Source organism: Lissotriton vulgaris, chromosome 6 (genome assembly GCF_964263255.1).
Source record: "Lissotriton vulgaris chromosome 6, aLisVul1.2, whole genome shotgun sequence".
Classification (NCBI taxonomy): Eukaryota; Metazoa; Chordata; class Amphibia; order Caudata; family Salamandridae; genus Lissotriton; species Lissotriton vulgaris.
The window spans coordinates 1,026,639,160-1,026,665,094 of NC_141694.1; the positions used below are offsets into that span (position 1 = coordinate 1,026,639,160).

Below are 25,935 nucleotides of genomic sequence, written 5' to 3' on the forward strand. Positions count from 1 at the left end.
CAGACCCCTCCATAATAAAAGGTATAGAGGAAGAAGTGGCAAAAACCCTGGCCGCTATGGTAGTTGCATCATCCTCCCAGGAGACTATCCCCCAGATTAGCGATCTTCACGACCAGTGCTTCGCGGAATTAAAAACTCTGCTAACAACCCCATTAATACCAAGGAAGGATAAAGTCCGGACAAAATGGTACTACAAAAGCTGTAGGGTAGCACACAGTAGACTGATCTTAGCGATCAAATCTAGAGACATTGCAGTTATCAGAACCGCCCGGCTATTCTATAAAAAAACGCTATGGGCCGCGAAGAAGGAGTGGGAGGACCGCCATTGGTCAGAGCTCCTTTCGGCTTGTCTAACTTCAAACCAAATTAAGTTTTGGGAAATCGTTAAGTGGGGTGCGAACCAAGATTCCAAAACCCCAGCGAATCATGTCTCAGTGGAAGACTGGATGGCTTTCTACTCATTGAAGTTTAGAGCTCCGGATGTGGATCAGGATTTTCATCAAGAGTTGGACGTAGTCTTGCCTTCTAATCCTGATTGTTCACTTGTTTTTAATATCTCTGATACGAAGTACGCTTTGGGTACAGTCCACTCAGGTAGAGCGCCTGGGATGGACGCAATACCCTCTGATCTTTTTAAAATGAATTTAGACATTTGGGTTCCCTACATAACCATGCTTGTGAATGCAATCGCTGCAGGGGCAAGGATTCCGAATTCCTGGAAAGGGGCGGAGATTCTACCAGTATTTAAAAAAGGAGACCGCTCAGCCCCGGGGAATTATCGCCCCATAAGCCTGATAGATTCTATCCAAAAAATAGCTGCCAGGATGGTACTTGTGAGAATCCAGGGGTGGATGGAGCAAGAAAATATTTTGTCCCCTATGCAAGCTGGGTTTAGAGCAGGCACCAGCACCCTAGATCAGGTCTTTAGACTTAACATGTTGTTTTGGAAGGTAGTCAAGTTGGGTGGAGGCACCATCTATGCCGCTTTTGTAGACCTTAAATCGGCTTTCGATTTAGTTCCCAGAGAGAAAATGTGGAAGTCCCGTAGACTCATGGGTCTGCCTCCTGAACTTCTTGAGTTAGTGATTAGACTTCACGAAGAAAATTTCGCCAAAGTGAGATGGGGTAAACAAGGTCAGGTGACTGACAGCTTCCCAGTTACACGCGGTGTGCGACAGGGATGCGTGTTGGCTCCCACCTTATTCCTTTTGTTTATCAATCAGGTTGTAAAATTCTTTTCTGATACCCCGACCGATGCACCATCTTTGGGCGGGTTTAAATACCCGATGTTGATTTTTGCAGATGACACCCTGCTTCTCTCAAAAACTCGTAGGGGGTTGCAAATAGCCCTCAGCAGGTTCGCTGAGTTTTGCAGGGTTAATGATCTGCAGATCAACACTGACAAAACAAAATTTATGGTTTTCAGTAATAAAAGCCCCATTAAAACCTCTATTACTTTGAATGGTACCCTGATTGAACAAGTGGATACAATGATGTACTTGGGTGTGACCCTGGACTACCGATTTAGCTGGAAACCCCAGATTGAGGCCCTTTATCTTAAGTTTGTCCGCCTCTCGGGCTGCTTATTACAGGAGCAAAAAAAGTCACTGACCAAACGTATTGCCCCGGTGATAAAAATTTATGAAGCGAAAATCAATACAGCCATATTATATGGCGCTGATGTGTGGGGGTACAAAGATCTGTCTCTCCTTGTTAAGGCACAAAACAAATGTTTGCGTAATCTGGTGGGTCTACCGCAATCTACACCCACCAAACCATTGTTGTTAGATTTGGGTTGTAAACCCTTCAATGACATGGCTCGGTTCCGCCTGGTGGCCCTATGGCGACGGCTCTGGACTACTCCAGAGCTTGGCCTATTCGCCAAGGAATTGGATGAAGTTAGGTCATTATGGGGGGCTTCCCAAATCCCTTGGTTAAGGGAAGTAAAATCTGTGCTGGATGAGATGGGTCTTAACCACCTTTGGTCCAACCCGGGGGATTCCCTTTTTCCCTCCAAACAGGACTTCAAGGATTTATACTGGGCCACAATAAAACATCTAACTGTGGCCCAGTCGGATGCTTCTAACCTAACTGGGCATTTTCTGGTTCTTAAACTGACCCCTTCTTTAGAATCCTACTGGGATGTGATCACTAAAACCCTCGACCGGAAACTATACCACCAGTTCCGTGTCGGATCACTCCCAGTCAATTCCTTTGCCGGGAAATGGCTTGGGAATACAAATCATACTTGTCCTTGGTGCCCTAATCACCCGGAAAGCTTGGGTCACTTTCTTTTTGCATGCCCAGCCTACCGTGTTCTGCGGCTGAAATGGCTTAAACCCATATGTAATAATCTTGAAATTAAAGGGTTTCTAGAAGCCATGAGGATATTTCGCTCTAATACATCTGAGATGGTGGTGGTTGGTGTGGCCAAGTATCTAGGCTGTGCCTGGATTATTCGAACTAGAAACCCCAATGTCTCTTAATGCCTATTTCTCTTATATACTTTTTATACATTTTATACAGTGGATTGTTATCATAACCAGAAGTCTTTTTTAAACTGTCTATCGAATAGTCTAATATCTTTTTAAAATGAGGTAAAATTTTAGATAATGATTACTATAATGGTTTTACAAAATAATAGTGTTTTTCTATGTATTGTCTTTTATGAATTGATATTCGAAATAAAGACTTTTGAACTGAAAGTGTACAAACACAGGCAACAGTTTCCATCGTTGACAACACGTGTGGAAGCCTTCACTGGCCTCCCTGTGCAACGTCTGCGACTGCCGGATGTATAAACAGGGCTGTAAGGCCCATATTCTGCCCGGGGAAGTCTCCTGACTGAGTTTTTAAAGTATTGTGTGTTTTGTTTTTTGTTTTTTTGGGGGGTGGGGTACCATTTAAATGTTTTTCATTAAAGAGCTACCCCATAGGGGAGCAGGCTGAAATCCCCTACTGTTGTGGGCTGTTTGAATCTCCCCTTAACGAACAATGTACTCTGGCATTCCAATTTGGAACTTTGAAGTAGCTCACGGCCTTGAGGCCGTGAAAATTAAAGCAATTAGGGGGGAGGGGGGAGGGAGGCTCATAGGCAGAAGGCTCGGGGCAGATGTCAGATTAGAGGGAGGGGGTGGGCTGCCTGCAACTCGAGCGACCATATGGAGAGGGAGGGGGGTGGCCTGCCTGCTGGGAGAAGCTTGTGTGAGGGAGACTGGGCTGCCTTTGATGATCGAATGCAAGCTCGTGCACAAGGAGCTTGTGGTCACGTGATTCACGTGAACTGTTGGAAATCCTCATTGTAAAAAGTCAGTTTTGTGGTTTGGTTGCAATAGGTCTCTCTGCGAGACCTAAAAACGACAGATGAGAATTAGGTTAAGTTTAACATTTCAAACAAGTAAATGGTCGTTAAAGAGATGGACTCACTCCACCTCCCCAAAAAAGCAGAAAAGCAAAAAAGACCAGTGGCAGTGACATGCAACAGTTTCATGTGCGTGTAAAATCCTAGTCGTTGGCCGCATGATTTGACTTACCCTGGTAAAAAATATTTTCATCAGGTGGCGGTGGGGGTACGCCTCATAGTCAAACTGTGTCAATATAAAAGATGGGAGTGGGAGAAAAGGAAACCAAAGTTGAGTTTAGTTTACCAGAACCGGCTTGGTCATTGCTTCGTCATATCTGCCATTCGTCCATTTGGCCGGGTTTACTCACATTGTCAAGGATCCCTACTCACTGCAAACCTGGTCGGTGCTCCGCTCGACCTTGCTGATGGCAGACCAAGTACCGAACTGCCGATTATATGCACCCACCGGGTTCGTCCACTGCGATCACTTCAGCAGTCACTTAATCGTAGACGTGTCCTCACTTCCGTGCTTGCTTGTACTCTGCTATGCCTTGAGTGAAGTGGTGCTGACGTGGAGGGGGGGAAGGGACTGGCGAGATTGGAAAGTCTTTTGTCTAGCTCCCTCTCCTTTAGTGACCTCATGGTGGCGTGTGTTTCAGAGGATGGTCACATGACATTTTATATTTGGCTTCCATTTAGCAAATTCACCTTTCTGGAACATGTAGTCCCAACAATTAGCTCCAACTTTTATTTGAATAAAAATGGGAGACTGACATCCCCCGGTTAAATTGCTATAGTGTAGGATTTCATATTGAGTGTTGTTCCACCAGTGCATTTGATCTAAGAGATAAATTGTGGTTCAAAATGTATTGGTTATTTTTCAATAACATGGGATGAACAATCCCAGCGTTTATTTATTGGGGAGGGGGCATGCCCCCTACCCCTGAGCCAAGAGGGGTCCCCAGAGACCAATCTCTTGTGTCAGATCCGTTTTTTTGTGGTGAAGGGGCATGGGGCCCACTTCCGTGAGCATCTGAAATCCTTGGGCCCCCATTTGCAAGGGCCACATATTTTCTTTAAAGGGGGGTGAGGCCACTCTCTATGAGCATCGAAATGGCTCCAGGAATCCTATCCCCGGGCTGAATTAGGTTTTGTGGGGAGTTCCCCCCCTCCCAAGCCATTTAGATGTCCCGGGGACCCCATTCCCCAGAGCCCTATAGAAGCAGTGTCCCAGGGACACCATCCCCTTGAAAACGGCACTTTCTTGCCTGCAAGAGCGCAGCAGGAGCAGAGAAAAGCGGCTTCCACCTGTTGGGAGCAAACCCCTGCATCCAGCTCCCGCCACATCTGGGATGGGTGCAGAAGGGAAACTGGAACGGGCCGCTCAGGCCCTGAGGCTCCCCCCCCCCCCATTCACCAATGCCCTGCATTTGCTGTGGGTGTCCCTGGTGGGACCAGGGAACCCACAGCTACTCAAAGTTGCTTGTGTTGTGGGGGATATTCTCTCAGGGGCCATGTTATGGCTCACTGACGGGGGCTGCACGCCTCGCTCCCCAGAAAAGGTAGATCATGCCCATGGTGATGAGTTTTCTGGGGGCCTTGAATGGCTTTTGAAGGGGGTTGCACTCTCCCTCCCCTAAATATAATATGGGTACCTGCGGTCTCATAATTGCTCAGGGTGGTGCCCAATAAAACATTTTGTGTAAGCACTGTTCATCTATACCAAGTACGAGCACCAGTAGTAAAATTAGCTCCGATATGTGGACTGTTGGCTTTGTTTACAAGTTTCAGAAATCAAACAATATATTAATGTCTCCCAAAAATAATACTCAGAATATTCTCAGATAGATGGCGTTGAATCAACTGCTTAAGCAAGCCAGGAATATTAAATACCCTTACATTTCTTCTGATCATAGCCTATTGTTAATGAGTTACAGGATTCATAATTTTAAGGGAACAACTTCCTATTAGGTCTTTAATCATGATCTTTTGGTTGAATTTGTCATAATACATTTAATGTCTGTTTTCCAGGTCCCCCGCTAAGCTTTACTACTACGATAAATGACTATACGCCGCATATTTCAACAGAAATATCAGCCACAAGTTAAACATGTCCAATGCGTTATTTAATAATGATTCTTGAAGCTGATAATTTATGAGAGGTTAGTGGCTGGAAGACCTGCAATCTGCCAAGATTATCTGAGAAGGTCTCTCAGGCTTAACTAGTCAATCAACAAAGGGCCTATGAGTATAGTGAGTCACTTGGCAAGCTATTCGCAATCAGTCAGAGATGCCTTTACTCAATAATATTTTAAGCATACTAAATTCCCATTGTGAGAAGATAATGGGAGCAGACGGCATTATCAGCATTTGTTTCATGAGTGCTTTTAAAGCTTTATATAGTGAATGGGCAATTATTAAAGTGAGTAAGTTAGCTTGTATCTTGAGACAATTGAGCTATCTTCCATTCTTCCATTAGCGGCAATGGTTCTTGACTCCCTAGCTTAGGTATAGTCAATTTCATAGCTCTCTTAACTAGAAATACAGGGGACGAAGGCGGAACTTCCTTTAAGTATTAGCAATACTTTTCTGCCACTTTTGCATTCACTGATATTAACCATCCAGCAAAAATGGATTATACATGAATCTTACACTCTCACTAACATGCTCCTATTTTAAAAGAAATGTAACCCCCCCTATAGAGGGGGGATATCTTTAGATTCTTGCAGTAGTAGTGTCACCTCCAATATTGTCTTACCATGGCAACACAGTTTTGTTTCCTGAGAAACACTACCAATCATATCAGTAGTGCTTTCACCACGAGGGCGGGGAAGCATCGCTGATTTCATTGACATTTGATTCTTTCCTGTCTCCTTCTCAGTTTCTGCCACTCTTCCAATCCATGTCTCCCTCCATATCCCTACCACACTCCAGATTTGTCACATCTTCAAAGTCAACTTTGTAATAACTTCCACATTTCAACTATTAATCATTGAACTAACTTCCTAAATAATTTGGAGGGAACGAGTAAGTTGATTGATTACCTTACTTGTTCCCTCTAAATTATTTAATATTAGTCCAATGATTTATAGTTTCTTTTAGTGTTACAAGATATCTAAATGCACTCTGAGCTACCTCAAATGTATTATTGCTAGATTTTAGGTTATACCTTTAAGCAGCAATGGCAATACGCCATGTTACTTGGTGGGAAATCAGGGAGATGTTAAAATTGCTTGAATGCCCTCTGTATACATTTAGATATGGTAACAAAGCTAATAGATGCCTCCCTTCTTTCAAAAAAGCAAGCTTGTCTAAGAAAGTGAGCTTCGAAACAGTAACAGCAGCACATATATTTTGGCAATCCAGGAAACGATATCTAAAGATTCTAAAATTAAAAGGATATATGCCACTTTGATGCAGTCCATCCTTACTAGTGAAATTTCATCATCATAGCTGCAATAAAAGGAGGAATTCTAGGTACTGACCATTTAGGACCGCTTTTTTAGGAAGGGATAATGCTTTCATTTTCAGATGCATACAATCTGCCTAAAACTGCCTAAATATTTACAAATTCAAGATTATCTTGGCTCTAAAGGCTGCTCAAATGTGCGCCATGACAAAGTCACATTAGAGCTCTAAGGAAAGCATACTAGCGACTACACAATAGCAATTGTTTGTGCCCTTTTCAATGTGCACAAGCCCGATGACTTAGAAATACAAGCAGTGTATTGGAATGGAAAGCTGAAGAACATAGTGACGGACAAAATGATTCACCAATCTCTAGAGTGGGTACACAACTCCTAATCTGCTCAAACATTAGAGCTACATTATGAAAAATGCTCTAGATTGTACTTTTTGCCTGTTTGGCTCTTCAAATAGGGGAGTCAAACCAACAATGGGTGTTCTTGCTGAGAGGATGAGGTAGAAGATCCGACTACTATATTTGCTTTTGAGTTCCTCTTAATGACTACAAGAGGCAAGTATTTAATAAATTATCTCAAACACTCAACTTATACCCTCAGATTACTCAACTACATTTTGGATTGATCAATCTACTCCTATAAGTAAAGCTTGTTTCTTGTTTTTTAGAGTCGCAAAGTTATACATTACCACATAATGGGTTAATGCTACTCCTGCATTTTGGCAGGAGAAGGCTAAAACTGCAGATCACTATTACTTAGAGGCCCTCCTTTCATTATTTGAAGGGTATTGCTAGACAACAGAATGTTTGTAGCCTTAGATACACATGCTGTGCATACTTCTACCACCTAGTGTTGGGCTCGGCAGTGTACAAGTTGTTTCTCTTCAAAAGAAGTTTTTTCAAATCACAGGACCTTGTGACTCCACCTAGTAGAAGTATTATGCATTGGCTTCAGCTCCTTCGTTAATATTTTTTTTCCCTCCACCGTTGTGTTTATACGTGTCGATATGAGCTCCGGTTCGACACTGTGGTGTTCTCGCCAGGCCCTCTGATCTGATTCTTTGTCAGTTGTCATCCTGCTTTCTCGATCGACACCGTCGCGTATCTTTCTACTTTGTGTGTGTTACAACCTTTCGACTCTCACAATCCGGGTCGAGAATGTCTCCTTGATGGAAAGGACTCCATTCCGTTTCCGTTCTACTTGTCACATCAAGTACCCCAGACTTGAACTCTACACAGTCTGCCATCTTTGCTTGTCTCCTGACCACCGTGAAAACTCCTGTTCAGCATTCCCAGGTTCCATACCCAAAAATCTCTTGTGAACAGACGTGCTTGTCACCTCAGCTGCCAAGGCGCATAGATGGGAGGAGGAAGAGACACCGGACATCTTTGGTGAGCGAAAGGGGTCTGATGTTGAAGTTATGGATGCTCCAGGCTGCGAAATACAGGTGGCCTCACCGGAAAGCATGGACTCCAAGGCAGATGACGAGTCAGACGAGCCTCCTCTGGCCCAGCATCCAAAGGAAATCACAGTGAGTACTTCGGCTCCCCCTATTCACAATGTAGAGGCGCCAGCCTCAAGCTCCTGTGCCGCTTACGAGGCCTCTGGTGCGTCACTGGCTTCCTACCATTGTCTATAACGAAAGTCCAAGCCGGAACTGACACCTGTTCTTCAGTCGGCGCTGTAATCCTCCTCCAAGCATTGTTCGCCGCTTCGGCAACAAAACCAAAGGTGCATCCACGACCACCCTCTGATTCGAAACCGGTTAGAGCCAAAAATTCCAGGGGCGAGACAAACTGCACCAAAGCATTCGGAGCCAAATCTGAGTTTGGTGCAGATGTTCTTGGACTTAAAGCATTCAGAGCCGAAATCGAATTCAACACCTTCTGTACTGCGACCCTCTTTGGTTCCATCATGGCCTCCTCCTACGAATGCCTCCTCTGTCGCTTCCGATGACTCTGGATAGCCAAACCTTGAGCAACTGCAGGAACACCCTCATGCTCAGCAGCAACACATCCATATTCAGCCAGGCAGTGTTCAGATTCAAGCTCAACCTCCACAGGTCTCGAATGACTGTTCCCCCATAAGAGGAGGCCATAATTCCCCCAGTGCCATAATTCTCCCGGTGGTTCCTGCTCCTAAAAGGCCCTAATGACATGACAGGGCTACCTCTCCACTACCTCCTGCTCGTCCTCCTTCAGCTCCCCTGTTCCTCCTGTGTTGCCTTTGGAGTCTCCACAGCACTCACCTAGGGAGTTCCTCACACTTAGGGGGGGTAGAAAGTCCTGGACTAGGGCCCAAACACCTGGGACGACTACGATATACAATCCCCCACAGATACAGATCCAGACATGTACCATGCTAAAGCCTCTCCCCCAGACAATATTACTTCATACCATAAGTTTCTACGAAGGGCTGCCACATTCCACAATGTAGACCTCCATGTGCAACAAGAGGAGGATGATTTCAATTGTGGAAACCCTTTCCTCTACCGAACGCTCACTCCAGTATCTTCACATGCTCATGGGGGTTCTCTAACCTGCACTGAGATTTTCAAAGTACCGGTTAAGGTGGGAGTTATGCCTAGAGTAGAATGAAATTCAAGGCTTTCCCCCAGTGACCCTCCATACATTTGTGGCCAGTTACCCCCTGAATCTGGTGGTTCATGCAGCCAGTAAATTAATTAATACTCAAGGCACTGGTGAATCACCGCCTCCAGACCAGGAGAGCAAGAATTTAGATGCTGGGAGTAAAAGTGGTGGCACAGTTGGCGACGCATTGGTGAATTTCCCACTACATCGACTTACTTTCCCGGTACAACCGCAACCACTGGCTTGGCGAACTTGATAGAACATCTCTCAGAACAGTACTGCAAGAAAGGGCAGCATTTGGTAGCAGAAGGAAAGGTTATGTCCAATTCCAATATCCACTGCACTCTGGATGCTGCTCTCTGCATTAACACAAGCATCCTCTTGCGCCATGTGTGCTTGTGCATTTCTGGTTTTAAGCCATAGATCCAGCAACACCTCTTGAATGTTCGATTTAAAGTTCAGCATCTCTTTGGCTCGCAGGGCGACAAGATGCTCGGAAAAAAGTTAAGAAAGGCACTGATACGGCCAAGACCATGGGTGCCCTCTTAACACTGCCTACCCGAGGTTCCTTTCAGTACTCACAGTTTTGCTACACATCCAAGACCCCCCACTCCAGAACTTCTTCCACCTTCACTAGGTCAGCGCAACGATCCCCCCTCGCGAGGTTAGTGCACTGGTGGATACAGGGGAAATAATGGCAAGGTTAGAGGTAGGGGTGCAGCCACAAAAGGAACTGCCTCCCCCCCCCACTCCCGAAAGAACAGTAACACTCTTCGATTAACCCCCTATCACACTACACCTGTTGCATGGGTTTCTACTCCGCTGGTCAGAAATCAACTCAGATGTTAGGTTCTAGATATTCTACAGGATGGGTACTGTCTGGAATTCACACAAACACCACCGCTTAACTACACAAACGATCCAGAGAACATTTTCAACTTCTTCACGAGAAGGTGCAGGCCCCCCTGGACAAGGAGGCCATAAAGCAGGTTCTGCCTCAACACTACAAAAGTGTGTATATTCCCTGTACTTTCTTATCCCCAAGAAAGACGGCTCTCTCAGGCCTCTCAACAAGTTCATTTTGTCAGAGCACTTACACTTGGTGACTCTACAGGACGCTATACCATTATTGCATAAAGTCAACTTCAGGTCCGCCCTAGATCTGAAGGACACCTACATCCACATACCCAGCAAATCGAAGATATCTAAGGTTTGTGCTAAGTGGTCGCCCATATCAATTCATTTTTTTTTTTTTTTAAATATTTTTATTCAGTTTTTCTCCCCCCCCACAAATTTTTCTGTTAAGTCCAGTACACTTTTTTTCCATTACAAATTTTTTCCCCTCAGTACAGATTTTTTTTTTTCCCCCCCTCGTACAGATTTATTCTTACAAAGTTATACATATGACAAAGTAAAAGTAGAACAAACATAAAGAGGATAGAACAAGTCAAGCACTGATGTAGCCCATACAAATCCTCAAATAAGAGAAAGCAAAGAAGCATACTTTTTGTTCTTTCTGCTCTTCCATTGATCGATGGGAAGCCAGATCCTACCCCCCAAGGCCCTTGCCCTTCTACCTTTTCTATCATATATGGCTTTCTCTAAATTGTATGTGGAAAGTAGTCTTGCTATCCAGATCTGAAACGTCGGTGCTGCTTTCTCCTTCCAGGCTTTTGCAACAATTATCCTAAATACTTCTGTAACCATAAACAGAAATTCTGGATGCATAATATTGTCTCCTATACTTGTACCTAATATTATCAATTCATCAGTTAGTTTAGTTTTTAATCCAAACGATTTTTCCAAAAACTCCTCTATTGCCAGTTTTAAAGTATATAGTTGCGGGCATTGTGAAAACATGTGAGTAATGTTAGCACCTGTTGAATTGCAGCGTGGACAAGTTATTCCAGTGCTTCCCCCCCATTGGGCAATTCTAGCAGGTGTATGATATAACGAATAGACTGTTTTGTAATGTTGGGTTTGTAGTGTGGCGGAGCATAGAATGGTTCGGCCAAAATCTAATGAGGCTTGCAGGGCTTCAGGATGAGCTCTCACTTGTTCCACCCATTTGTTGCCATATCTCTCTCTGTCGTCTGTTTTGTATACCTGTAGCTCTGCATACAACTGCCTAATTGAGCACAATAGACTACTTCCCAGATAATCCAGTATCCTACAGCTTGTCATTCCTCCTACTCCCCCCTGTTTTGTATGAAAGTAGCTCCTCACTTGTAAGTATTTAAAGAAATTATTCCCAGCTATTTTAAATCTATATTGTATATCTTGGAACAGTAAGAACCCTCCTTTTATATCCAATAAGTCTCCCAGTTTCTTAATCCCGCTTCCGTCCCACTCTTTCATGACTGCATCCCTAAAAATCTCTGCTGGGAGATCATCATTCATGTAGAGCCTCAGATATCTGTTATATCTTCCCAGTCCTAATTTTTTCTTAATTGCCCTCCAAATTTTGTATATTGCGCTCAGAGTCTTAAACCTTGTGTGTTTAAAGTAGGCATAGTCCACAGTTGTGACTAAGGCATTCTCTGCCGCCTTTCCCAAGAGTGCTTCATAGACGTTCGCTGGGCATGCTCTCTCATCCTGCTGATCGCTTCCTCCTAATAGCCCTTTAGAATATTGTAGAGCTGTCGCCCAATAGTAAGTTTTAAAATCAGGTGCCCCCCAGCCTCCCCTCTCTCTTGATAATGTCAAAAAACGGTATGCTCTACGTGTCTTCCCCTGTGCCCAAATTAATTTATTCACTGTTGATTCTATTCTGTTGAACCATATGCCTTCAAAGTATAGGGGAATTGCTCTGAACAGATATAAAAATTTTGGGAAAGTAACCATTTTAATAAAATTGATGCGGCCCATAAGTGTCAAGTGTAAATTATTAACCCTCTCCATGTTTCTTTTGACCTTTCCTAGCAGTGGTTCCATATTAATCTCCACTAGTTTCTCTAAATCCGCAGTCACCCTGACTCCCAAATACCTTGTTTCTGGGACTACTCTTGTGTCTGCAAATGATGTGTATCTATTCTGTACTACTTGTGTCTTTCCTCTGTTTATTAGGTACCCTGACACCACGCCGAATTTCCTTGCCTCCTGTTCTATTTCAGTCAGTGATCCCTCTGGTGTCGGTGTTATCACAGCCACATCGTCTGCATAAGCGAATAATTTGTAGTCCTTCTCATGCAGTGTGACTGGAGGGATCTTGATATTTTGTGTGAGTCTTCTTAAAAACGGATCCAAATATATTGCAAACAATAAAGGTGAAGCTGGGCATCCCTGCCTAGTCCCTCGTCTGATCTGTACCGCATTTGAATAGGATTTATTAATTCTTATCCTAGCAGTGGGGTGTTTATAAAGTGCCTGAATTGCAGTTATGTATCCTCTACCTATACCTGCCCACTCCATAGCCTTCCATAAGTATGCCCAGGAGACCCTGTCAAAAGCCTTCTCGGCATCCAGGAAAATAGCCGCGACAGGATCTCCTGAAATCTCTGCTGCGTCTAAAATGGTGATCAGCTGTCTAGTATGTTGGGTAGTCCCTTTGCCAGGTATAAAGCCATGTTGTGCTGGAGAAACCACTCTTTCTATTACCTTACTCAGTCTATTAGCCAATGATTTGGAGAATATCTTTGCGTCGGCATTTAACAATGTAATCGGCCTATAGGAGCCTGGTTCTGTTGGAGGTTTATCTTTTTTCAAGATCACTATTATATCCGCACCTGCCCAAGATTGTGGGACTATTCTGCCCCCCTGTGCCAAACAGCAAATTGCCCAGATGTCCTTAGCTAACACATCCCAAAAGGTTTTATAGAATTCTACGGGTATCTGGTCTTGTCCAGTTGCTTTGCCGGATGGTAGACTAAATGCCGCATCTCTTATCTCCTGGACTGTTAATTGCGTATCTAGCTTGTCCCTCTCTTCTGTACTCAACCCATCCTGTGGCCCTTGTAGGAGATATTCCATACTTTCTGCCTCTATATTTCCGTTGTTTATATCTTGTTCATATAGAACCTCGTAGAACCTTCTAAATACCTCCTGTACCTCCTCCACTTTGTTGACAATTGCCCCGGTACTATCCTTGATTTCTTTTATCTCTCCTGCTGCTAGCGTTTGTCTGGTCCTGACTGCGAGCAAGTGACCAACCCTCTCATTAAATTCGAGCATTTCTCTTTTTTTGCTAAATAATTCCTTGCTGTTTTCTGCGCCAGTGTAACACCAGTTTCTGCCTTCTGTACTTCCAAAGCCACCAGGATCTGTTCAATGGGTTCTTGTCTGCCTATTGCATCCACTAGCATCTCTTCTAATCCCACCAGAGTTCTGATCTCCTCTTCCACCTTCTCCTTTTCCTTTTTACTTCTTTCCAGAGTGTAACTTAGTGTCTCTCCCCTCACTCCTGCTTTAAAACTATCCCACACCATGTCTGCTGAAGCTGAATACCTATTCATGTCCCAAAATTGGGTTATCCATTCTTGCATTCTTGTGATATACTCCTCCTCTTTCAACAGCCCTCGCTCAAATGTCCATGTAGAATTAATCCTTTCCGTCTTTTGGGGCACCGATAAGCTTAAGACCAGCGGGTTGTGGTCTGACATTATTCTGGGGAGACATTCTATTCTGGCTCTGCTTACAAGTGAACTAGATATAAAGAAATAATCCAATCTGGCTATTGTTTTATGTGGAGCTGAGTAGAAAGTACTACCTGTACCTAAAGGGTTCAATTCCGCCCACATATCCACCAACGCATTATGTTGAACAATGTTTTGTACAGCTTTAAATACCTTCTTTTTCCTCCCTTGGTATCTGCCCCCCTTCTTGTCTGTTAGGCCGTCCAAACCATTGATGTTAAAGTCCCCACAACAAATCACAGGTTCTGGCCACAATGCTAATTCATCATCAATGAATTCAATTAATTCAGGTTCATCCTCATTTGAACCATACAGTGAGGTCAGTGTACATCTTCCTGCGGCAGTTTCTATATCTAGCATTACCCATCTCCCTTCGTGATCCTCCTTTTTCTTTTTAATTTTTACAGTACCTTTTCTAGCCAAGACTGCCACCCCCTTGTTTCTCCCTTCCTGTCCCGTATAAGCAAGAACCTCAAATCCCGTTTGATCCAAAATAAATTTGTCTTTAACTGCTACATGTGTTTCCTGTAAGCAAATTATATCAATTCTCCAAAAACGTAACAATGCAGAAAGCTTCTGTCTTTTCTCCCCATTATTTAAACCACAGATATTAATCGTAATTATCCTAACTGCCATGACTCCAGTTTTACTCTTACCATCTCTTCAGCTACTCTCTTAACTTTATCTGTACATTTTCTTTCTTCTTCCTTATATATTTTACAAATCTGTACTGTATTGCAACACCAACCTTCACCAATGCCTCTTTCCCTCCCGCCACCCCCCCCCCCTTTATCCCCCCCCCTCCCGAGCTGCTGACCCACCCCCCCTGTGACAGGCAAATAGGTCACTCCTGACCTATGCGTGTCCACTGAGCGTTGTAGCGTCGCTCCCCTCTCCTCCCCTCAGCATATCTTGCCTATTGATATTCCTAACTGTCAGGCTCATTAAATTATCCATCTTTTACCATTTGTACTTTCATTATATAGTTTCTTATCTTTTCTTCTTTTTTGCTTCTTTTTTGCTTCCTATTTCCTTCTAGCTCCCCCTTGCTCTGTTAGCTCTGCCAGAAATTCTCCTGCTTTTATCTCAGAGAAAAACATTCTTGTTCGACCCGCAGAGATAACCTTTAGCCTTGCTGGGAACATTAGATAAGCCTCTGCTCCTTGGGTCTGAAATGCAGTAATCAATTGCCTGAGCCTCCATCGCCTTTCCACTGTTACATGGCAAAAGTCAGGTCTAGCAAAGAATGTTATTCCTTCAACCGTCTTTCTAGAATCAGGTCTAGCTTTCTCCATTAGTTCTTGTCTTGCAAGGAAGTTGCCAAAAAATACTAGCATGGCCCTTGGGAGTGCCCCTGAACCCTCTTCACGTTTTTTCCTTGCAATGAGCGGGAATCTGTGGGCTCTCTGAACTTCTTGTTCCCAGTTCCATGGCACCTCCGGGAAGGCTCCCTTTAACAGCTTGATGACGAAACCTCTGGGGTCTTGCCCCTCCACCCCCTCCTCAATTCCGAGAAGCCTGGCATTATTGCGCCTCTGACGATTTTCCAAGTCCTCCACCTTCCATTGTAGATCCTCCACAATCTTAGTCTGTTCTTCTCTAGATGCTTGCCAGTCTGTTACTTCATCCTCCAGTCTACCAGTTCGCTCTTCGACTCCAATGACTCTCTCCTCCACTTCCTCAAACTTTTTATTTATTTTCCTGATTGACGCTTGGATTTTTTTAGTATCGTGCCTGGCCCTCCGGCTTTCAGCTCTAGCCTCCATTTGCATCTGTTTTAATGTGGCAAACATTATATCTAGTTTCCCTCCATCATTTTGATTCTCTTGCCCATCTTCTTTATACATATTGGAGGTAGCAGAGTAGTCCCATAGTAGTTTCTTTTGCGTACCCTTATATGAACTCAGGGGGGAGCCTGTCTTTCTGGATGTCATTTTGCGCCTTTTTTGCGTACCTCTCCCCCTGGAGCTGCCACTTTCACCAGAGCTCAAGCATGAGTCCGAAGAGTCCCTTTCCTCGTCACTGCTTGCCATCGTTGATTCTGATTCTTCAGGAACTGAGAAGAACCTATCCCCCTCAGCTCCTTCTGTAAAATCCACCTCTATCAAATAGTTTTGTAGACTAGGACTTGCAATGTCCTCTCCCAGTGTAGTGCTATCTTTTTTTTGGGCTTGAGCCTGTTCCTCCCGCATTTCTGCCTCCACCTCTATGAGGGCCTCTAGCATTTGTCCTGTATTCGACACCCCTGCCCCGTCATCAGTCTCTCTCACCTCTTTTACTGTATTCCAGCATTCGTCCTGACTCCCCTGCTTCAGCTCTCGTTCAGCGTCTTCTGCCTGACTCGCTGCCAGGGGCTCCGCAGGAAGCGTGATCTCCGTGGTTCCCGGCTGCTTGGCAACACCTCCGCTTGCGTCCTCGAGGACGTTCCGGCCTGATCCGACGGGCGGCATGATTGCCGTGCTTAGCGGGGTTGCCGTAGTAGATCCGGACGCCTCCAGTGGCGCTTTGATGCTGAAAACTTCTGACACCGATGGCTGCCGATAAACGGTATCGTTCTTTTTCTTTTCTGACATGTCCCGCGCCGCTTGGCTGACGTTGACGCTTCGTGTGTCTTTGCCTTGGCTGGTCCCTTTCTCTTTCTCGCTGGCTTTCTCCAGCTTGCGCAATTGGACTTTGGTTATTGTGGATACTGTAGGGGTTGATAGTTTGGTACCGGGTGGCATTTTCGTTTTCGGGATAGTGCCCGTTCTTCCCGCTTCTTTCTGGAATACTTCTTTGTTTACCCCGCTAGGTATAGGCTGTTGCTGCTGCTGTTTGTCTTTCCCTCGAGTCGCCATCTCTATCAGAAATGCCTTGAAGAGCTTGATGGACAATAATTTCGCCTTCTCAAAGATGCGTATAATGCTAACAACTCCACCGCTGTAAATTGATCTCAGTCTGATGTTTCCTGCTTGCTGACTCCAGAATATAGGTTGCATACTGCTCTCATAGCTCCATCTGAAGCCTGGGTTTATGCATAGGTCGGAGAGGGGTCTGAGTGCGACTTACTCCTACAGCGCTTCAGCGGCCCCGCCCATATCAATTCAAAGTGCTCTTCTTCGGGCTTACCACAGCTCCAAGGGTTTTTACCAGATATCTAGCCATGCTGGCAGCTCATCTCAGGAGGAGCAGCATCCACGTGTTCCCTTACCTAGACAACTGGCTGATCAAGACCAGGACGCGGTAACTGCCTAGTGTGCACCCAGACCACAATTCACACCATGCTCAGTGTGCGCTTTACCATCAATCTGACCAAAACCCTCCTCCAGCCCCTTCAAGTACAGCCCTTCCTAGGAGCTGTTCTAGATGTACATGTGGGAAAGGTTTAACCCAGCCCAGCAAGAATATAACCCTTTCAAAACCATCTACCATTTTTCAGCCAGATTGTCAGGTGACAGTCTGGACTAACAAATGCATCAGAACTTTGATGCGTTTATTAGGCATGATGGAATGTTACATTTTTAAAATGTATTTATTTATACAGTTTTATGTAGCGTAAACAAGATCCCGAGGGATATCGGAGCGCTTAACAGTGTAATGGGAGAAAGTACAAAAGCAATATTCATATCACGTAGCAGGGAGAAAAAAGAAAAAAAAAACAGGATAGGTCACATATTACAGCACAATTGCACCCAGGAGGGTAATGTAATAGACAGGTGTAGGCGAGCAGCATGGGGGAGTCACAGTATGCAGTAGGAGTGGGGGGGGGCGCGAATCAGATGGAAGTACAATCGTTGTAGGAGCAATGTCAACAGGCACTTGAGTCGATCCCTATTAGGGTAAGAATTTGTTCATTAGGAATCTTTTGGCTTCCACTTTGAACGCCGTCGATGAGGAGATTCTACGTTCTTCCGGTGGAAGAGAGTTCCATATCTTAGGGGCAGCGCCGGAGAAGGCTCGGTGACAACTTCGCTTTTTGTTAAGAATGAGTGGTTTCAGGAGGAAGGTAGAGCTGCTTCTTGAGGCTCTTATACCACAGGATAGTTTATGTTTTTGCGCAAGGGACGTAGGAGTGTTCAAGTGAAGAGCTTTGTGTGTAAGAATAGCAATCTTTAAGTGAATTCGCGTTTCATAGGGCAGCCAATTATGGGATTTTAGGACTGGGGATATATGCTCTTTTCGTTTGGTGTCTGTAACCAGTCTAGCCGCAGCGTTCAGTGAGGCCCTTAGCGAAGCCAGGGCATATTTGGGAAGGCCACAGAGGGTTGTACTATCGTAGTCCAGCCTCGGCAAGACAAGCGCTTAGACCACCTGCTTGAAGTCATGTAGAGGAAAGAAAAGTTTGATATTTCTGAGTGACCTCATCAAGTGGTTTGCTCCCTTGCATACATTGCTGATATCATTTTTCATGTTCAAGTGCTTGTCCATGGTGATACCCAGAGATTTGGCATAATCTACGAGGAGTAGTGCAGTTGAAAGCATTGATAAAGATAGCTAAAGTCCTTCTTGCACCCGTAACAGGAGTGCCTAGCAGCACAGTGGTCTCAAGCAAAGGGTCATCTGGAGGACCTGGTGTTGGTTTGGGGCTGTACACATTGTGCTCTGCAGTGGTGGAGCGCCAACAACCTGTTACTGGGGCAGCCCTTCCTGGATCCAATGCCGCAAGAGATCATCACAGACGCCTCACTCTCAGATTGGGGAGTGCATCTGTCATCTCAAAGTGCAGGGTCAGTGAACCATGTCCTACACAATTTCCACATCAATTACCTTGAGCTGCTGGCCATCCAGCTCACACTCCGAGCTTTTCACCCTCTCATCCAAGGTGAAACACTCGGTATGCACAGACAAAATGACTGCTGTATTCCACTTAAAGAAACAAGGGGGCACACAAGCGTCTGGCGGTGGACAATATCTCACAGAGGAAATCTGCTCATTCAGCACATTCCCAGGTGGACAACGATCTTGCAGAATTGCTCAACAGGTCTCGCCAACAAGTCTACAAATGGTAACTCTACCCCCGGTCCCACTCCCGTACTTTCAGCACAAGGGGTTCCAAATATAGATCTGTTCACAGCCTGCAAAAATGCTAAATGCCCAAACTTCGCTGCCAGACTACAACACCCACAGTCCTTGGACAATACAATATGGATGAGTTTGTAAGGGATAATTTGCCTGTTTTTCTTCCTCTGCCACTTCCTGGTTAGGATGCTGAAACAGACATCCCTCATGCTCATCTTAGTGGCACCAACATGGGCACGACAGCCATGAAACTTGACGCTGTTAGAACTCTAGTCCCACACGAGAAGCTCCCCAACCAGCCAGATCTTCCCACACAAAATCATGGCACTCAGACGCCCCAATCATCAGTAGCTCAACCTTGTGATGTGGCTCCTGAGGTCTTAGAGTTTGGTTATCTTAACTTACCAGAAGAGCGTATGCCTATTATCAAAGAGGCCCACACATGTCTACTACCAGGGCCTGTTACACAGCCAAGTAGAAACGTTGCTGTACTATTGTCTTCCCAAAAATGTAAATCCTCTCACAGCATCTGTACAAGACATTGTCTGTTACCTCCTTCACTTACAGAAATCAGACCTTGCCTACGCCTCTATACATTTACACCTGGTTCCTGTAGCTGCCTATTTACAGAACAGGCACCATATTTCACTATTCAGAATACCAGTCATTAAGGCATTCATGGAAGGCCTTAAAAGTGTCATTCCACCCCGAACACCTCCTGCTGCTGTCTTGAACCTTAACATAGTCTTCACTAGACTCATGGGCCCTCCTTATGAACCACATCATTTTTGTCCGCCCCAATTCTTGTCTCTGAAGGTGGCTTTTATGGTAGCCATCACTTCTCTAACACGAGTTAGTGAAATACATGCCCTTACCTTGGAGAAGCCTTTCCTCCATGTACATCAAGATAGAGTGCTTCTTTGAACTAATGCAAAATTCCTCCTTCGGTATTTACTACCTTCAATCTTCAATCTTAGCCAGACATGAGACAATTGAGCTGACACTCTTCTTCCCACATCCATAAACCGTAGCAGAATGTGCTCTGCAAACTCTCTGTGTCAAAATAGCACTAATGTATTACATCAACAGGACAAAAAACCTTTCCAATCAACAGGACAAACCCGTTCCATAAGACACAACTGCTGTTTGTGTCCTACTCCCAAGCCTCACAAAGGAAGTGCTCTTTCTAAGGAAGGTGTTGCCATTTTGGTTGGTCATGTACTTAGTCTTGTTATGCCAAGGCTAAAATAACACTGCCCAGACCTCCCCTCAGGCTACACCACTGCTTTTTGCATTAGCAAATCTACACCTGCATATTTGATCATGCTCAAATGCAGTTCACAAATATGTTCTAGGAGTACTATTTCTTGGCCTACTTCTGTAAAGTCCTGTGGTTTCATGAAAGTTGTACATCTGCACTTAATCCAAGGACATTGGTGCACTTTATTTAATAATTGGGCCCCTAATTAGGTCTGGCGTTAACCATGACCTTTTGTGTGTATTAAAATGTTGTCTCTCTCTTTTTGTCTATTGGCTAGCTTCACTGGGAGTGACAGCATTATATTCTTTCACAAGGAGCATATCGATGTAGTTGTTTTGTTCAGTGCCAGGAACTACTATGCAATGTGTGCTTTTTGAGACCGAAACAATTTTTGCTTTTGCCAATGTTTGTTATAATGGCAAGGGCCCAGCAGCTCCCACACTAATAATGTTTTACAAAAACCATGCCAAAACAAATCATGCATTGACAAAACCAAAAGGCTGACCAACAATTTCATATCTACTGGCTTTACTAATGCTTGTTTATTTTAGTTACCCATAATCTTATTAAAACTAGCTACACTTACTTTCCATTATTAATATTTTTGGGAAATACTAGCATGCGTCAACACATTTTAGTAAATGATGCTGCAAAGAAATGGTACCTACATTATTTCAGCAAAATATTTTTGCATTTATTTTGTGAACATTTTATTTTGAAAGCAAAGAATCATCAAACTTGCTTTCAGGCATCGGCAAATATTTGCATGTAATCAGAGAGCATTCTGGGAGCAGTATACATATCCTCATATTGTTAAACTTTGCACACGTGTGGCACATTTTTGTACTCTAACCACTGTCAGTAGTGCAGTCTGAGCTTACAACATTTACTTAGGAGAGCTCACCCTACTAATAAAGGCTTTGCATTAATGAACCATAAATACAGGTTTGAACAGTATTAACACATGGACACATATATTACCTTAACTGCAGGCAATGCCTTTCCCAGATCCATAATGTGGTACTGTAAACTTGTAGCCAAAGTGTTTGTGCTGTAGGGGGTTGGGCCTTCTTGTCCAAAGGACAAAATACACATGAAAACTTGTTGCCCTTGACCCCAAACAGCATGTCCGGGCATCGGGCTATAGAAATTCCACATCCCTGAACTACAGATACACACGCCACAAAGTGAAAATGTTACCCTGTAAGCATCTGTTTGTGGCATGTAGTGCTGTAGATTCACATGCACCCACCCTCCTCCTCGGTCGCCTGACGTAGGTTGTTTCAGATATTCTTTTCATATTATCTTTAATTTCTTTGCTATGCATGATCATCTTTACTGTTTCTCTATACTCCATCTCCAATCTCACGGTCCGTACTGGAAAAAGCAATCTAACATTGGAGTTGATGCCCATGTGCAATATTTCTAATGGGGTGGAGTCAGTAGGCTCCGTGACTCAAAAATACCACATTATAAGAAAAGCAAGTTGTACACGTCCAAGCCCAACACTAGATCGCGGACGGATGCACAGCATGTCGAGCTATAACACTATATGCCACGAACAGATGCGTACAGGGTAAATAACGTTTTCCTTCCAAATAGTTTGGGGTCCATTTTATCAATGGCTTGGATGTAATTTAGGAACTAAATGTTATCAGTCTTTTGGCTGTTAGTCCTATTTCTTTGGTAGCGACATCTAATGGCCATATTTTTGTTAATCCATGAATGTATTTTGGAATTTGTATAGGAATATATATATTCATAACGGATTTGTTAATGCATCCATTATTTTTTCACTTTACTAAAAAAAAAGTAAATAGTTTTGTCATTTTTGAAGAAGATATTGTTTTAGATTGTACATAGATTATCATTTATAATTTCACAAATTCAGATTAATAGGAGAAATAGGTGGTGGCTTTGATCTTGAATGACTTTCCAAATTTGAATGTTTAATGGTCAGATACATTTTATAACAAGGTTTTATATTTCAAGTGGTAGTTTTCTGACCAGATGTAAAGATCACTTGCTCTTGTATATTGATAAAGGTCATTCATCATTTGAAGCTAACCTCTTTGTGTAAAGACATTAAAAATATGGTCCTGTGTTACATGCACCACTAAAATATTTTCTTTTATTAGAGCACACATTTCTACCACTTTTTTAAATCACAGTACACCTTGGCACTGATTTTTTTCAATGTCGCATGTGTTTCTACTGTTGAGTAAGCATGATTTAGTTTTTTGGTCTAAGTTGTTATTATGCATTTTGGAATTCTCAGACGTATATTTTGTTGGTCTTCTGTGGTCATTTGTATTAACCAGCCTTGATAACATAGGACTATGGTATTTTATGGAAGACCAAGAGTTTTTCTAGCATCTCCATTTCCAGAAGTCTTTTTAAACATAGGCTAGACATGATAACTGTTTTTCTCCACTTCTCATTCCTCATGTTCTCTTACTACTCCCTGTGTGTAAGCGATATTTACTGATATTACTCTACAGTTTTCTTAGTCCACCCCAATTATGCATTAATATAAATTTTATGTTGCAGCATGCTTTCTAGTCTCTTCCAATTAATTTTATATTTTAATTGAACAAAACAGTATGGAAAAGACCTGTTCCCTAAGCTCAGTATTCTCCTTGCAACAAGATAGGTTTATTTGACATTAGCGTGCCACTGTGTTGCACCATTTGTCTGTATGTAACAACTTATTTTTGTATTTGAATCTACAGGTTCTGCATTGATAACGGTGCGATGATTGCTCAGGCTGGCTGGGAGATGTTCCGATCTGGACAGGTCACTTCTCTTGACCAGTCTTGGATAACACAAAGGTATCCTCATCTTGATGCATCCGTTGCAAACATTTGACTGCTCTTGGGCTCAAATTAGGTCTCCATGTTATGTCATGTTCTATCAGTTTGTAGAATACTATGCCACTGACAACACATCTTGTGTGCAGTGCTGCTGACATCACAAATCAACTTAACTTGAGAAACGGTTTAAAGGAGCTTTAACTCCAAAGTAATTTCAGAAATTGACCAGAGATAATGTCAAGTTATCAAGTATTTAATTAGAAAACAGAATTGACGCTTCAAACTTGCCAGTTTCATAACTTGGTGCTTTTTGAACCAGTGCATGCAAATATGATGAGCCGGTCAAAAAATGTGAAAAAGGAAGAGTGGAAATGAGTACATTCTTAAAGGAGAAGCATTTTTGGAAAGAAGCAAAGTCAGTACAGTGGCTTAAAGGACTAGCAGAAGAAGTTATTACTTAGTAGCTTGTAAAATAGATTTCCCTCTTTGACTCTCATTATAAGTAGCCTGTCAATTTCTGTGGGCCCAGTGATGGGAGTTACCATGTCCACCAGATTTATAAACTTTTTTTTTCTCACAAGAAAATTTCTGTGCTGAAAACATCAGGAATCATCATGGTTCCTGCATGTTATTTCCCAAAGACAAGCAATATAGCCTTATAGCCCGCCGTAGAGGGCTATACCGGCTATTAAAGGCCCTCTCCAGCGTTAAAGGCCCGAGCCGAAGGCGAGGGCCTTTAACAAGGGAGAGGGACTTTAATAGCGGTATAGCCCATCTACGAAGGGCTATAAGGCTATTAGAACATTCTGTCACTAGAGGACAGAATGTTCTAACAAAAAAAACAAAGCCTTTTGGGAGCGTGAGGGGATTGGAATCTCCTCAGGTTCCCTGAAGCCTTTGTTCACAGCCAGAGGTGTGAACAAAGAAACATTGGAATGGTGGAGCTCCAGGCTTATACCAGCCATTATAAGCCCAGAGCACTCAATTGTTTTCAATGGAGCTCCCAACATTCCAATGTTCTAATCTGTGTTATTTCCCTGCCCCCTAAATTACCGAACAAAATTAATTCAGGCGAAGGGAGGTAATGTAGAGTTTAACTGGCCACTCTTAATGAGGGCATTTGTTAGTGTAACCAGAAGGCAGAGGCGGAATTTTCAATGTAGGCTTCCACGCGGCATTGGTTGTTGAAATTGTTTGGAGCCATTGAATTCTGTTATGGTACACTGAGAAAAATCATTGATATGTACAAGTTTTGCAGCATGAAATCTCTTTGGAAGAGAACTTTGATTTCTGTGTTTTTCCTACTGGAGACCGAGAAATACTTTGTAGGATGGATGTCTTATGTCTCACTGATGTAACCATCCTGCTTCTATTAGAATATTTTATTTCTCTATTTTTCATGATTCAGGTACAGAACTGACGAGGTAGAGGTGATCTGGAGAAAGTGAAGGGAGAAACTAGACAAAGAGATCTACAGACAGACAGAATGCTTTCTCATCTGCAACTTAAGAGACTCGAAGGAAGGGAAACATACATATGCGTGTCAGTCCCTCCTCTGATTATGGATGTTCGAAGCTGCAACAGTAAACAGATGATATGTTTCATAAAATGAGCACGACTTTTTCCTTAAGTTTCTTAAGACAATGTCTGGGAATCACTGTTATCATTGTCAGTGTTGAGACAGTACACTGACAATTGCAGACGTTTGAATTGCCATGTCTAATATAGGGGTAAAAATCTATTTGGGGGGTGGGAAACATGAATAGGAGTGTTGCTTTTTCACACCTCTTTTACTTTCTCTATCCCTGTTACTTATCTGTCCCTAACATTCTTCTCCGTCACACTCTTATTCAGTGTCCCCTTCTTAGTTTCTGCCTTTGTTCTAGTCTATGTCACATCATCATTGTCAACTTTGTAATCACTACCACGCTCCCATTCTTCCACCCTCCCCATGTTTGTCTTGCTCCTAGTCTTTATTACTGAACCCGTTCTTGTCGCACTCCCAATCCATCTCTATCCCACTTCGTCATGCACCTAATACCTGTAACACTTTAGATCCCTATCTCATTGTAGTCCTTTTGATAGTCCTAACTTTCCCACTGAGCTTTTGTATTGCTATTTTGGCACCAGGTACTTTGGGATTAATGTTCTGCTTAATGCATTGGACCTCTGACATTATGATGGCGTTTCTTGGCCTCATGCTAGCGTTGTTAGTGAAACCATACAAAAATATATATTTAGTACTTAAAAATATAAAATATTCCAATTGCATACGTTTTAAAATGAATTGTTACTATATTTTAGAAATGTAAACATCATGGCTGAATTGTATTCTTGCAGGAGCTAAGCCATTGTCAGAGCGTGTACTTAAGTGAAAATTAAACTACACTGTAAAGAACTTGCCTTTCTGTATGTTTGTCTTATAGCTTTTCAGAAAATCCAATTAATTCACAGTTTTTGACTACAGGTTACTTTATAAGCTTATGATGAACATAAAGTGTACCAGTGGTTTCTTTTGTGTGGTGGGTTCTGCAGTAGGTTACATCACTTAGTACTAATATCATTCATGACTCTCTGTGTGTTCAGTGGAAGTCTGGGATGCCGGCCAGTCCTTAAGGTTGAGCCTCCATTTTTTGTCACTGATGACTGATATATATACAGCTAAACATTGTATGTAGTAGCAGTTTATTCTTTGTACTTGGCTCAGTGTAAGAGATGATAGTAGTGCAATCTTTACGGTTGGTTCTGCAATACATATATGATACTCTGCAGTGTGGTCTATTATGTACGAACTATGGCCACAAACTACTGTGTACCTTTGATGGTAGCCACTATGACATTGATACATCATATATAGTGAGTGTTTTAGTGGTTTG

At 43.2% G+C, this 25,935-nt stretch overlaps 1 protein-coding gene across 6 annotated transcripts in view; it reads left to right on the plus strand.

Annotated features, from left to right (window-relative positions):
• The window catches only part of OSGEP (O-sialoglycoprotein endopeptidase), a 1,118,717-nt gene extending 1,093,260 nt beyond the window's left edge, over positions 1-25,457 (plus strand). For all 6 annotated transcript variants that reach the window (XM_086927086.1, XM_086927089.1, XM_086927085.1 and 3 more), the window contains 2 exons: positions 22,979-23,077; positions 24,468-25,457. In XM_086927086.1, the coding sequence (XP_086783212.1) occupies positions 22,979-23,077; positions 24,468-24,507 (139 nt within the window). In that variant the 3' untranslated portion in view covers positions 24,508-25,457. The remainder of the gene's footprint in view (positions 1-22,978; positions 23,078-24,467) is intronic.
• Positions 25,458-25,935: the final 478 nt, after the last annotated feature.